General features: G+C 40.2%; 1 protein-coding gene across 4 annotated transcripts in view; it reads left to right on the top strand.

The window, feature by feature from the left end:
* The window catches only part of l(2)gl (LLGL domain-containing protein l(2)gl), a 243,921-nt gene that overhangs the window by 150,432 nt on the left and 78,785 nt on the right, over positions 1-14,704 (top strand). For all 4 annotated transcript variants that reach the window (XM_081747438.1, XM_081747437.1, XM_081747435.1 and 1 more), the window contains exons 6-8: positions 1,865-2,008; positions 4,338-4,476; positions 8,115-8,311. In XM_081747438.1, the coding sequence (XP_081603564.1) occupies positions 1,865-2,008; positions 4,338-4,476; positions 8,115-8,311 (480 nt within the window). The remainder of the gene's footprint in view (positions 1-1,864; positions 2,009-4,337; positions 4,477-8,114; positions 8,312-14,704) is intronic.

The raw sequence follows: 14,704 nt of genomic DNA, 5'->3' as shown, positions 1-14,704 counted from the left end.
TGGATATTTGGATAGAGCACATACTAGTTCCTAAGTGAAGTCTTGACCCGACTACGGTAGGTCCCATAGTTTTGGAGTTATGGACCTTTAAAGTTCATTTTTTCATACTCCGAATAACTCCGGAAGGAAGCATTTGTGCACCCAGATAGGTCTATACTTCTTGTCTTTTCTTGGTGTCAGGAATCACCTCCCGAACGTTATCGGTGTTATTTTGAAACACCCTATTTGATGTAATGAATTATATCCTTAAGTTCGGTAGTGGTGGTTTTCTGAATCCGAAAACCAGTAATGTAAACCTTTCTCACCGATTATTAAATTTGATTTTTCCAGCAGTAAGCAAGATTTCAGAATGTGATTAAAATGTTTGAAAATGATAAGTAAGTTCCGAAGCAGCCATTGAAAGTTCTTGACATATATTTCTTTCGCAGAACTAGGAACAGTATAACTTTACGAATTATCGTACTATTCAAGTTTTCATTACCGTAGAACGTTTAGTTTATCATCGATATCATGATTATGTTCTAATTAAGTTGTCTTAGTATTTTTTTTTAAAGACAAATCATTAATGATTTAAAAATGAAAATCTTAAGTTATTTTACGACGTACCTATATTTCTAGTCAGACGTAGTCATTACTGAAATAAAATATTTGTTCAGTCTTAACAAAATCTGGAAAATAACTGTTGGTAGGATGAAATTCAATATATTTGAAAATATTGTAACACGAGTATATAATGGCACTAGCCACTGACAACTACGTTTAAGGAGGAACATCTATATACTATATTGTGAAGTTTTGTCCCATATATGTATAGGTAGAGCATTTAATAAAAAGAGTGTCCGGAACCGATCTCACACTACCAGTTTTCTTATAAAACTTCTCTACTATAAAAGTATTTGTACAAAATACTGCACTAATAATTTCTCTAATATACAGGGTAAGTTATAGGTTGTCTTTTGACCGTAAGGTCGCAGACAGGATCTCCACAGAGACCCGTAGCAGGCTAAGCAGAGTGGAATTAAGGAACCAATGCTCCGTAGCAAGCAAAGGCGAGTTAAGTGGCTAACAGAACCCCGTAGCAGGCTAAGCCAGGAGATAGGATAGGCGTAGTCCCGTAGCAGACTAGAGGCCTGGGGTTAGGTTACTCCTAAAGTCCCGTAGCAGACTAGAGGAGGGTCACCAGAAAACTGGTACTGAATTGCCTTTGTCCAGCCAATTTATAGGGTTCCTTGGGTGGCGGTGGCGCTGCTGCTCCGATGTCGTCTTCTGCTCCGTGGGAGGGGCTAGGAGCCGTCGTCTGCAAGTGATTGTAGATCCATCTGGTGTGAAGTCTTCTTGCCGAACCACGTGGTGGTGTTTGTAAACACTGACATGTGGAATTGTTTGTTTACAACATCACATGGGATATTACAATATTATGTGAATGAAAAAGTTAAAGTTTGTGTGTAACTATGAGAGAGTAGAGCGAGAGTTTTATGAGATGTAATAGGAATTGAAGTACGAGAAATAGTCTTACTTCAGAGACAGAAAGCTAACCATTTGGATTACCGGTACTGGAATATATTTTTGATATATCAGAAGTAGTGGTTCTTATTGTTTGATATATTATTTATTATAAGCAGAGAACTGTATTTAAGGAGGTTTTTTTTTTTTTTTTTTTGTGGAGCGACTGAGTATATTTGGATGAGACAAAATTATTTATCTTTAGTTAATAATGTCTAGTCTTTGTTCCATTTCGGATAAACATATTCGAAAGTGATAAAACTATTTTCTTTGTAACTTTCAAGTTAATGCAAAGCCATATATGTATTAATGATCAGTTAAGAAAATGGATAGTAATTGTTTGCTGTATTCTATTTTTCAGGTTAAAGAAGATTTCAGAATGTTGTTTAGAAACCGCAGGAGAACATTTGCTACTCGGAACGGAAGGTGGAAATATCTATTTATTGAATTTAAAAACTTTCGAAATGTCGGAGACTATCATTTATCAGGACGTCGTAATGCAGAAGTAAGTGGTAACAAATTGTGAATATGACTACATTCCGTTACATAGAAAGCAGTCTTCAGACATATTCAGGAGCAATTAAATTTGTGCATATAATTGTTGTGTTGTTAAAATAAAACGAATATACTTTTAAATCAGTGACCGAGTAATGTGTGTCATTTCCAATGTTGTAGATAATAGATGTAGGCATATAGTAAACTTGTACCAAAAGTTCCCATAACAACCTGAAATTCCAGTGAATTACTCATCTGGAAGTTGCCAATAATTTAAGATTGCTATAATGTAATGTAAACAGCTGCGAAGGAAAACAGTGCCGAGGAATCACCATGTTCACCATCAAAACTTAACCCGGACTGCAGACATATTAAAAAGACCTACTTAGATTCCCGGACGGGATATTCGCTCGTAAAAATATAAAAGCTTTTTCAGGCGAACCATCCTCAGTGAGGTTTTCCGGGGTTTTTCTCATTCACACCAGGCGAATGCGGGATGTTATCTAACATACAGGTCCCAGACCACTTCCTTCCCTTTCCTCGGACAATGTAATCGCTAGGGGACGTCATCCCTCATACATGATGGGCTAACATGGCCATAGATACCGAAAGCCCAGAAATCTAATTCCTAGAAAGGCATACGTCCTAACACACATATTCTAGTTTATCCGTAATATGATGAACTACCCTAACGACCAGCGTATCCATATATATTGCAGGATTCCCTCAAGTTTGTTGTCAATAGAGCAACCCAAAAGCATAACAGCATAAAAAGCATAATTTACACATATGGTCGTGGTTGTCTAGTCCAGAAGAAACTAATTTTAAAAGCATAATAAAGCATAAAGCATAATTTAAAATAGATAACACAATTCTTGGAAAATTGTGTTTAACTGCAAGTTTAGCATACTGTATTAATATCTTTTAAACCAATATTTACAATGCAGCAATGCAAACCTTATTTTTATTTCTGTAAACTTTTCGGTGTGACCCTTTGAAGTCGAGAAAAGAAAAGAAAAAAAGAAGAAAACTCCGCCAACAATGAATAAACAAGTTTTTTTTTTTTTCTAAGTGAAACTGAGCAGTTATGTATGATGATTCGAAATGTACAAAAAATGCACAAGAACTCCACACTATATTGTCATGTGTACCTCTTGAACTTAAGACTTTCTGTATTTTTTGGTGGCACCGTTTACTTTCCCTTTCTGTATATATATGCACCTCTAAGGCGCACACAAGTGATTAAATGAAACCTCACTCGAGTAAAGTATATCTCTTTACAGTGCATTAAGTAGAAAGTTCATTAAATATGAAAGAAACTGGTTGCAAGAATATTTAATATATAGTAAATAATATACATTATACATGATTAATGTAAAACAATGATTGAAACTAACAATAAAGTATAATTTGGAGAAAAAAATAAAGCATAATTAAGCAAAAAATAAAGCATAATGTTGGTTGCTCTAGTTATCAATGTTGAACTATCGTGAATTCATGTTCATCATGCATAATTGTTACAAATGTAATACACAGAATATAACGTAACTACACAAGGCTTGTTACCCTACTACTTAACAATTGCCACGAAAGACTGCCGGAATAACACACAGTCAAACAAACGCTAGTTACCAACTATTCTACCAACAACATTCACGTCATACATGACTGTAAATATTTTTAATTTGTTGCAAGTTTTACATAAATTGTGAGAACATAGTTTAGATGATGTACAACTACGTTAAGAAGAAAACAGAAAGGAAAAAGAAAACACATTTTTCTTTCTAAAAGCTTTAAAATCATGTTCTTTGGGGGCATATTTTAATACATAAACTCCATGCCAGGCTTATGAGGAGTGAAGAATGTGCATCTGCATACTACAGTACTATATATGCATAAAGAGTAATGCTTTAAAATTGTGTTAATTGCTGGCCTTGTGATGTAGTCCTTTAAACTGCTCTCTTTGGAATCCAGATAGTGTAGTAGGGCTACATATACGTAAGACGAAACTGATTTCAAAAGACATTTTAAGGGAGGTAAAAATAGCCTTACATTGAGGTTAACGTAGTTTAAAAAAATCTTACTCTCTGGCTGACATGGAGATATATAATTTTTATTTTTAGGCCAATGTATGGTTAAAGGTATCTAGTGATACTGCGATTTATATTTTCTTAAACATGTAAAAATATCCTCTCACAAGATTGCCTCGATTGTATTTGGCTTCATCAGATGGGTAAGTACAAAGTTTTGCCGTGCTCCACAGAATCACTGTAAGGCTAATTGAATTATTTCCTTTGTAATGTAAAAGTTGATTATAGCAGTTTTGAAAAATATTTCAGTGTACCAGAGGATTACAAAGTGAATCCAGGTGCGGTGGAGGCGATCGCAGAACAACCTGGAAACCCGGATAAAATTTTAATTGGATATAATCGAGGTCTCATGGTTCTCTGGAACAAAAAGACTCCTGGTGCAGAAAAGGTAACTGGCGTTTAATTGCTTTGTAATTTGTTGCTGTTTAATTGTGGTTTTTGTCTATTATTGAGATTTAAATTAACAAAAAGACTTAAAATGTAAAAGGACTACGATAATGTATTGTGCTTGTATGGTACTGGTCTCAATAAGGGTGTCTTTATTATCTATATTCATGTCCTTATAGGGCTCAAGATAAATGTGGAGTCACAGTGACTGACTCAGTGATAGAGCATTCATCTCTTGTGTGAGTCAGTAGTTCGATATCAGGCCATGTGTAGTTCGGTATCAGGCCATGTGACTTGGTGATAGACAACATCATGTCCCGGGGTTTTCCCTGATTTGTACCGTTTCTTTCTACTTTCATTAACATTCATCTGTTTCAGCCAACAAATATACATTTGTCATAAAACAACATTTCACTTGATTTCAGTTGTGCATATTTTGAGGACGTGTATATATTTGTGCGGCATAGTTTAACTCAGCGAAAATACGGGTATCCTTCAGGCCAGGTTGGCCAGATTCCAGTAATCTACCTCAGACTGAAAATTATTGTGATCTACCTATGTTCAGTTGCCACTAGTACCGCGCCTCCAAGTTTTTTTATTATTATTTTATTTGATTTTAAGAGTGAAGACAGAGTTACATTTCTTTTTTCGCAAAGTATAGTAATACCTTTCCAAATTGCCCTTGCTTGTTGCAAAAACACAAGTATTGCACAAGAAACAGGGGCATTTACCCTTTGGTACAAATCAGAAATCGGTTTCAGTTCTTCATGGAAATTACATGTTTTCGGCCTTTTATGCGAAATCATTTACTTCAGTTGTAATTCATTTAAAAACATAGATTGGTGTATAAGATTTCCTTTGAGATAAAATTTGTTATTTCAGAAAAGTCGCGATCTATTCCTAGCGACGATCGACTGTTTGACCATCCTTACTTTAGCCTAATTTCGAGGATGATAAACCATGCAAAGAATTATAGTGTAAATTGAAGCAGTACGAAAATAGGATTTGAGTTTGTTATAGAATTTCTAAACTAATATACTCAACGAAGTTGATTCCCGAGAGTATGGCAACTACAGCAAACTTAAATACGTTATATATCTTTACAATACATGGAGGGGTCACGTTAGCACAGTGGTAGCACGCCTACCTCTGGTGTATGGGGTCCCTGGTTTGATCCCCGCCCAAGTTAGTTTGTGGAAAATAAAATTAAATCTTTACGTTTTACGTCCCATGGTTATGACGGCTAGGCTAAAGGAGATAGTAATGATGAGAAATGAATGAAACGATGGAATGAAGAAAGTGGGAGGAAACGGGAGAACCCCAAGAAAACCCACGCACACGGTGTTTCACTACAAAGCTCACTTGGTGCGAGCTAGGATCAAACCAAGGACCTTAAGCACCAGAGGTGAGCGCTCTACCACTGAGCCACCGCGAAATAAGTTTGTGGTGGATATTATCGTGTCCGTGGTTTTTTTTTTTGGGGGGGGGGGGCAGTTACTCCCGTTTCCTCCTCCTCTCATTTCACCAATTCTTCCATCTTGATTCACTTGCCTAAATCCGTCTCCCTTACCCTAACAGGCATAATCGTGGAACATTAAACTGAAAGATTTAATTCCATTTTGCTTTATAATGCACGTTTTATCTTCTGTCTTTCGAATTATATTTTGTTACATAGTAGAACAATTGAAGGGTTTGGTGCAAGAAGGAGGCAGCTCCACTTTGTGCTGATATTGAGTTGCACACCCTATCACATACAAAAGAAAAAGGCGCTTCGTTTGGTACAAGAATGAGGCAGCTCCACCCGCTAGTTCCAAAGAAATGCGGCAGATGGAGGAGTTTGCGTGAAAACTAAGGCAACTCCAAAACGTTTTTGTTTAATTTACTACCTACTGAAAAAAAAAGTGGAGCTGCCTCCTTCTTGCACCAAACCCTTCAATTTATAAATCTTTTTTTTTTTCCTTCCAAACAATATATGAATACCTTAAATACCGTCCATCTTACTGTACATTTCATGTACTAACGTAGCAAAGAAGTAAGACGACCGCGATAAAACTGTTCTGTACTACTTTGGTCTCGTGAATAAAATATATCGTACAATAAAGGAAAATACAAAGTTAAGAAAAACTTATCCTCCATTAAAATCTTATTATGCTGGAATGTCAGTGGTTCCCAATCAGTGTGTTGCGACACTGGGTGTCGTGCAGTCGTGTAGCAGGGTGTGATCGAAATTTTAGAATTTAAAAACCATGAAGCGTTTAATAATTGATTACAGCCAATTTTGAGACAGGGTGTATCAGTCAACACATCAGCGGCAGCAGCAAAGCTCAGTACTACAGTCATTACTTTTCTATAATCTTACATTATTATAATTAGGGATGGGCAAAACCGGTTTTTATAAAAAAACTGGAAACCGGTTTCTAGAAAACCGAAATCCGAAAAACAGACATTTCGGTTTTCTCCAAAACCGGTTAGGTTTCACCGAAATCGATTCCGGTTTAAAAAAAAAAAAACGGTTTGGTTTTCACCGAAAACTAAAAAACAAAACTGTTTTGGAAAGCACATAAAATTATTTCTCTGGAAACGTAATCGGTTTCCGGAGAACAACGATTCTGGTCAGAAATAGAACCAGTTTTGGAAAAAACCTGGAACCGGTTTCGATGAAAAACTGAACCGGTTTTGGAGAAAAAGCGAGACCGGTTTTCCTAAAAACGGAAACCGGAAAACCGGTTTTTGTGCCCAATTATAATTAATAGTAGTATTAATAATAAAAAGAGAAACAAATGAGTCATTATGTTGTGGGCATTCAGTAAAACATGCCGTCATTCAAATAAAATCGGGGTCCACTACTCTATTGAGTGAATTCGCTGGATATATATAAATCATATGGGTATCATTGTAGAAGTGGGCTGTTTGAAGGAATGGTTTCGTTTTGTTAGGAAATAAGCATTAAGATAACGATAGTGAAAATAGTGCTATTGGGCTTATTGTAAGTAATTAAAATATCTTTGCCTAAGAATTGATAAGGGGACGAATTTTTAACGAAATTTACATTTTGTTTCTTGCTTTTTGATGGGTTCTTATTAAGAGTGAAATTGTGAAAATGATACATTAACCTAATCTACATATTTGGTTAAGAAGCTGGAACTCGTGACTACCCATCGCTGTTGTAAGATGTTAATGTGTTTCATTATTCCGGACCAGAGAAGTTTGTGTTTTATATTACGGATTCTGTCGCATTGAAATTTTTTAACAGTAAAAGTGTGATTCCTTTTTTCTGTCGTAGTCTTTGTTTTTGAATCATTAACCGCTTCCCGGATTAACCCGAGTTATTTTCGTTTTACTAAGTAGATCAGTTCTGGTCGAATTTTCTTCCCAAATGTGACTATGTTGTACACGAAATATCTCACAATAAATCAGGAAAGAACGGTCGACGAAACAAAGTAAGAATTTACTCGTCCTGGTCCAAATTGAAGCACATACGGAAATCTTAATAACTCGGGTTGCTCCGCCAGGACCTGGTTTCTTCGGATAAAGTGGACCGGGAAGTGGGTAAAGAAAATAAATTGAAGTGTAATTGGGTTGTAATCTTCAGTGTTGCAAGAAAAATGTCAGTAATTTTTAATGTTTTGTTTGCTCTAGACGTACATTAGCACTCAGCAGTTGGAGAGTGTGTGCTGGCACAGCTCAGGGACGAAGTTTGCCTCTTCGCATAATGATGGTAGTTACGCTTTGTGGGACGTTAATATTGGAGAGAAGCCATCGGAAGAACCAACTACAACGTACGGCCCTTTCCCATGTAAACCAATCACTAAGTTTTTGTGGAGAACATCGAAGAAGTAAGTTTCACACCGTTCATTACAATCCAGTGGTTCAATTTAAGAAGTAGTAAATTTGACAGGCATAAACAAGAGTATCATTATGAACATGCGTCAGTTCATATTATTTGCGTAGTTATTTAAATTGGTTACAAATAAAAGTAATTTTAAGAAAATTTCAAATTTCAAATACTTTCTGGCAGAATTATTTGTCTTGATTATACAGTTTCTAAACATTTACAGTCGTAATCAGGTTTCTCCAAAATCGGGACATAATTGTTTGTAAGGACTGGATTTTTTCAATCAATATTAGGTTTTTTCAAGATAAAATATTAGACGCAGAAAATAAAATAAAAGAGTACTTTTACAAATTATCTTAAACAAGAATAATTAAAGGAGATAAGTAGAGATTGTATCAAGAAGTAGAGGATAACGATACTGAATTTTAGCAAAATACTAAAGAAAAATCCGCGAGCCGACTCTTAGGTTCAATTGGCCTCGAGATAATATCTGCTTCTGTTCACGAGCGCTGTAGGCTCAGTTGGTCTTGAGATAACACCTGCTTGTGCTCACGAGCGCTGTGAACTCAGTTGGCCTCGAAATAACACCTGCTTATGGTAACGAGCGCTGTAAGCTCAGTTGGCCTTGAGATAACACCTGCTTGTACTCACGAGCGCTGTAGGCTCAGTTGGTCTTGAGATAACACCTGCTTGTGCTCACGAGCCCTGTAAACTCAGTTGGCCTTGAGATAACACCTGCTTAAGGTAACGAGCGCTGTAAGCTCAGTTGGCCTTGAGATAACACCTGCTCATGGTAACGAGCGCTGTAGGCTCAGTTGGTCTCGAGATAACACCTGCTTGTACTCACGAGCGCTGTAGGCTCAGTTGGCCTCGAGATAACACCTGCTTATGGTAACGAGCGCTGTAAGCTCAGTTGGTCTCGAGATAACACCTGCTTGTACTCACGAGCGCTGTAGGCTCAGTTGGCCTCGAGATAACACCTGCTTGTGCTCACGAGCGTTGTAAGCTCAGTTGGCCTCGAAATAACACCTGCTTGTGCTCACGAGCGCTGTAAGCTCAGTTGGCCTCGAGATAACAGCTGCTTGTGCTCACGAGCGTTGTAAGCTCAGTTGGCCTCGAGATAACATCTGCTTGTGCTCACGTGCGCTGTAAGCTCAGTTGGCCTCGAAATAACACCTGCTTGTGCTCACGAGGGCTGTAAGCTCAGTTGGCCTCGAGATAACATCTGCTTGTGCTCACGTGCGCTGTAAGCTCAGTTGGCCTCGAGATAACACCTGCTTGTGCTCACGAGGGCTGTAAGCTCAGTTGGCCTCGAGATAACACCTGCTTGTGCTCACGAGCGCTGTAAGCTCAGTTGGCCTCGAGATAACACCTGCTTGTGCTCACGAGCGTTGTAAGCTCAGTTGGCCTCGAGATAACACCTGCTTGTGCTCACGAGCGCTGTAAGCTCAGTTGGCCTCGAGGTAACACCTGCTTGTGCTCACGAGCGCTGTAAGCTCAGTTGGCCTCGAGATAACACCTGCTTGTGCTCACGAGCGCTGTAAGCTCAGTTGGCCTCGAAATAACACCTGCTTGTGCTCACAAGCGCTGTAAGCTCAGTTGGCCTCGAGATAACACCTGCTTGTGCTCACAAGCGCTGTAAGCTCAGTTGGCCTCGAAATAACACCTGTTTGTGCTAACGAGCGCTGTAAGCTCAGTTTGCCTCGAGATAACACCTGTTTGTGCTAACGAGCGCTGTAAGCTCAGTTGGTCTCGAGATAACACCTGCTTGTACTCACGAGCGCTGTAGGCTCAGTTGGCCTTGAGATAACACCTGCTTATGGTAACGAGCGCTGTAGGCTCAGTTGGTCTCGAGATAACACCTGCTTGTACTCACGAGCGCTATAGGCTCAGATGGCCTCGAGATAACACCTGCTTGTACTCACGAGCGCTGTAAGCTCAGTTGGTCTCGAGATAACACCTGCTTGTACTCACGAGCGCTGTAGGCTCAGTTGGCCTCGAGATAACACCTGCTTTTGCTCACGAGCGCTGTAAGCTCAGTTGGCCTCAAGATAACAGCTGCTTGTGCTCACGTGCGTTGTAAGCTCAGTTGGCCTCGAGATAACAGCTGCTTGTGCTCACGAGCGCTGTAAGCTCAGTTGGCCTCGAGGTAACACCTGCTTGTGCTCACGAGCGCTGTAAGCTCAGTTGGCCTCGAGGTAACACCTGCTTGTGCTCACGAGCGCTGTAAGCTCAGTTGGCCTCGAGATAACACCTGCTTGTGCTCACGAGCGCTGTAAGCTCAGTTGGCCTCGAGATAACACCTGCTTGTGCTCACGAGCGCTGTAAGCTCAGTTGGCCTCGAGATAACACCTGCTTGTGCTCACAAGCGCTGTAAGCTCAGTTGGCCTCGAAATAACACCTGCTTGTGCTCACAAGCGCTGTAAGCTCAGTTGGCCTCGAAATAACACCTGTTTGTGCTAACGAGCGCTGTAAGCTCAGTTGGCCTCGAGATAACACCTGTTTGTGCTAACGAGCGCTGTAAGCTCAGTTGGCCTCGAGATAACACCTGTTTGTGCTAAAGAGCGCTGTAAGCTTAGTTGGCCTCGAGATAACACCTGTTTGTGCTCACGAGCGCTGTAAACTCAGTTGGCCTTGAGATAACACCTGCTTATGGTAACGAGCGCTGTAAGCTCAGTTGGCCTTGAGATAACACCTGCTTGTACTCACGAGCGCTGTAGGCTCAGTTGGCCTCGAGATAACACCTACTTGTGCTCACGAGCGCTGTAGGCTCAGTTGGCCTCGAGATAACACCTGCTTGTGCTCTCGAGCGCTGTAAGCTCAGTTGGCCTCGAAATAACACCTGCTTGTGCTCACGAGCGTTGTAAGCTCAGTTGGCCTCGAAATAACACCTGCTTGTGCTCACGAGCGCTGTAAGCTCAGTTGGCCTCGAGATAACACCTGCTTGTGCTCACGAGCGCTATAAGCTCAGTTGGCCTCGAGATAACACCTGCTTGTGCTCACGAGCGCTGTAAGCTCAGTTGGCCTCGAGATAACAGCTGCTTGTGCTCACGAGCGTTGTAAGCTCAGTTGGCCTCGAGATAACATCTGCTTGTGCTCACGTGCGCTGTAAGCTCAGTTGGCCTCAAAATAACACCTGCTTGTGCTCACGAGCGCTGTAAGCTCAGTTGGCCTCGAGACAACATCTGATTGTGCTCACGTGCGCTGTAAGCTCAGTTGGCCTCGAGATAACACCTGCTTGTGCTCACGAGCGCTGTAAGCTCAGTTGGCCTCGAGGTAACACCTGCTTGTGCTCACGAGCGCTGTAAGCTCAGTTGGCCTCGAGGTAACACCTGCTTGTGCTCACGAGCGCTGTAAGCTCAGTTGGCCTCGAGATAACACCTGCTTGTGCTCACGAGCGCTGTAAGCTCTGTTGGCCTCGAGATAACACCTGCTTGTGCTCACGAGCGCTGTAAGCTCAGTTGGCCTCGAGCTAACACCTGCTTGTGCTCTCGAGCGCTGTAAGCTCTGTTGGCCTCGAAATAACACCTGCTTGTGCTCACGAGCGCTGTAAGCTCAGTTGGCCTCGAAATAACACCTGCTTGTGCTCACCAGCGCTGTAAGCTCAGTTGGCCTCGAAATAACACCTGCTTGTGCTCACGAGCGCTGTAAGCTCAGTTGGCCTCGAGATAACACCTGCTTGTGCTCACGAGCGCTATAAGCTCAGTTGGCCTCGAGATAACACCTGCTTGTGCTCACGAGCGCTATAAGCTCAGTTGGCCTCGTGATAACACCTGCTTGTGCTCACGAGCGCTATAAGCTCAGTTGGCCTCGAGATAACACCTGCTTGTGCTCACGAGCGCTGTAAGCTCAGTTGGCCTCGAGAAAACACCTGCTTGTACTCACGAGCGCTGTAAGCTCAGTTGGCCTCGAGATAACACCTGTTTGTGCTAACGAGCGCTCTAAGCTCAGTTGGCCTCGAGATAACACCTGCTTGTGCTCACGAGCGCTGTAAGCACAGTTGGCCTCGAGATAACACCTGCTTGTGCTCACGAGCGCTGTAAGCTCAGTTGGCCTCGAGATAACACCTGCTTGTGCTCACGAGCGCTGTAAGCTCAGTTGGCCTCGAGGTAACACCTGCTTGTGCTCACGAGCGCTGTAAGCTCAGTTGGCCACAGCCTGAGTCTGACCAAGTGGGAGCGCGAGTCCAAGCTTCATTGAGGATAGTGAGTCGGAGGCCTTAGCAACCGCGAACCTTATTGAAGATAGCGAGCCCGAGCTAACAAGTGAGTCTAAGCTAGCGTGAACTTCAATGAGATTAGTGAGCTCAAGCCCAATTGAGAATAATAAGCTCAGATGGCAAAATAGCCTGTGCATGAATGATGTATTGAGGAAACTGTGATGTTTTCATTTTTTCTTTTTACTTATGAAAGTTTGAATAACATTCCTCTTGTAATATTAAATGTGCAGGGTTTTTCTTTAGATGGTGTTTAACTTAAATGCGTTTTATAATTCCATACGAGGACGACAAAATATAATGTGAAAATTTTTACAGAAACAAATCGCAACCTTATGAATCAAATCCCTTATGAAAATGGCAAAGCATATGTCACTTTTTGGCCATTCCCTTATTTTTCATTCCAATGGTTTGTCTCATTGAGATCTATGTGCTGGAAAACGTTGATAGTAGCATAATTAAAAAATCCCTGTTTAGCAGCATATCGGAAAACGAATGACAGGGTGTTAGAAATCGTGGGGAAGAAAAAGAATAATTTTAGGTATTACTAAGAAGAGGGAAGAGAAACTGGTTTGGACATTGGCTAAGAAGGAACTAACATGAGGGGTGTGCTAGAGGGTATGGTGGTAGGAAAGAAAGGGAGGGGACAAAGAAGACTACAATTAATGGACGATATCAAAATAGAGAAATCGTACATGAAGACGAAGAGGTTAGCGGAAGTCACCTATTAATAATGGCAGAATATCTACGATGACGATGAGCAGCATATGTATGCACGGAAAGTATTTTAAATTTAATTCAAGAGGTTGTAACTTGCTCTCCTTTAAATATGTACATTCTCGCATACATTTTATCTTCTAATTGGTTTCTTATACAATCTTTACAGCTAATCTTATTACTTATCTTTTCATTCTTGATAATAAAAGCCTTATAATGCCTTAGAAATGAAAGAAATTTCCATATCTTTTTCAAAACAACTATATTCCACTAAAAGTATTGCTCAGGAAAAAGAAAAATGATCTTAGAGACTGATCTGGAGTCTTTTGTTTGGGCCTCTGTCTGATAAGCTGTATTAAAGAATGTGATACGTGTACAGTTATTACTTAATTGGGAGAAAACATATGTTTTCTTTAGAATTCGTTGTAACGCACTATTTGGCATTAGTTAACATCTGAGGGGAGCGGTGGCTCAGTGGTAGAGCACTTACCTCTTTTACGAGAGATCTCTGGTATGATCCTCGACCAGGTAAGTTTGTGGCGGACAACATGGGGTCCGTAGGTTTTTCTCGGGACACTTTCGTTCCTTCCACATTCTTATTCCATCATCATTCATTTGTCTTAATCACCTTCTCTTTGAGCTTAAAGGGCATAATCGTAGGACGTTAAAATGAAAGATTTCATTTCATATTCAGTTAATATCTGGAAGCTCGATCCTTGTTTGGGGAGCCGGAAAGAGTGCGCACACCGAGCTGAATCACTTATTCACACTGAAAAATCATAGATTCATTGACTGAGTCATTGCCTTCCATTAAATACGGTTTCTGAAAGTCTCCCCTAGATGAGTTTTCTCGAAGTTGAGATCTTTAAATTGTTTTGTCACACCAGAAAATGGTAAATGTACACACACCCCTCCCATTTCATAAAAATCGGTAACACCAATAAATTATTTTTCTTTTTCCAAAATCACCCATAAATAAGTTCTCCAGTAGTTGTTACCTTGCTCAGTAATGATAGATTAGCTTCATTCCGTGAACGTCGAGATCTCATCCGTTTTCTTGCACCTGAAAGCAGTAAATCCATTCTGTTTCATGAGAATTGTAAGTAGTTTTCAGCGTAACCAAAAACAGCGTAAGAATTCTTGATTCGAGTTCTTTTGTTCTACTTTCTTTCGATTTCTGACAGCAGTTTTTTTTAAAGAATTAATTTGTTTTAGGCATACTTTTCAATTCAGTTTTTCTGAACATTGTTTCCCCCCCAGCTATATACCTTATATACTCGAATCTAAGACACATTCCCATTTCTAAACTTCAAAAGTTGTGCCAATTTCTTGTATTCAGTTCTAAGACGCATCCTGGATATTCAGTGAGGGAACTCAGTATTCTATTCTAAGATGCACCTTCCATTTTATACCTGAAATTTTAGGCAGAAAAAGTGCGTCTTAGATTCGAGTATATACGGT

Source organism: Thermobia domestica, unplaced genomic scaffold (assembly GCF_964235325.1).
Source record: "Thermobia domestica unplaced genomic scaffold, izTheDome1.hap1.1 HAP1_SCAFFOLD_239, whole genome shotgun sequence".
Taxonomy (NCBI): domain Eukaryota; kingdom Metazoa; phylum Arthropoda; class Insecta; order Zygentoma; family Lepismatidae; genus Thermobia; species Thermobia domestica.
Note: the sequence above shows the minus strand (reverse complement) of the source record. Positions and strands in the feature narration are given on the sequence as shown.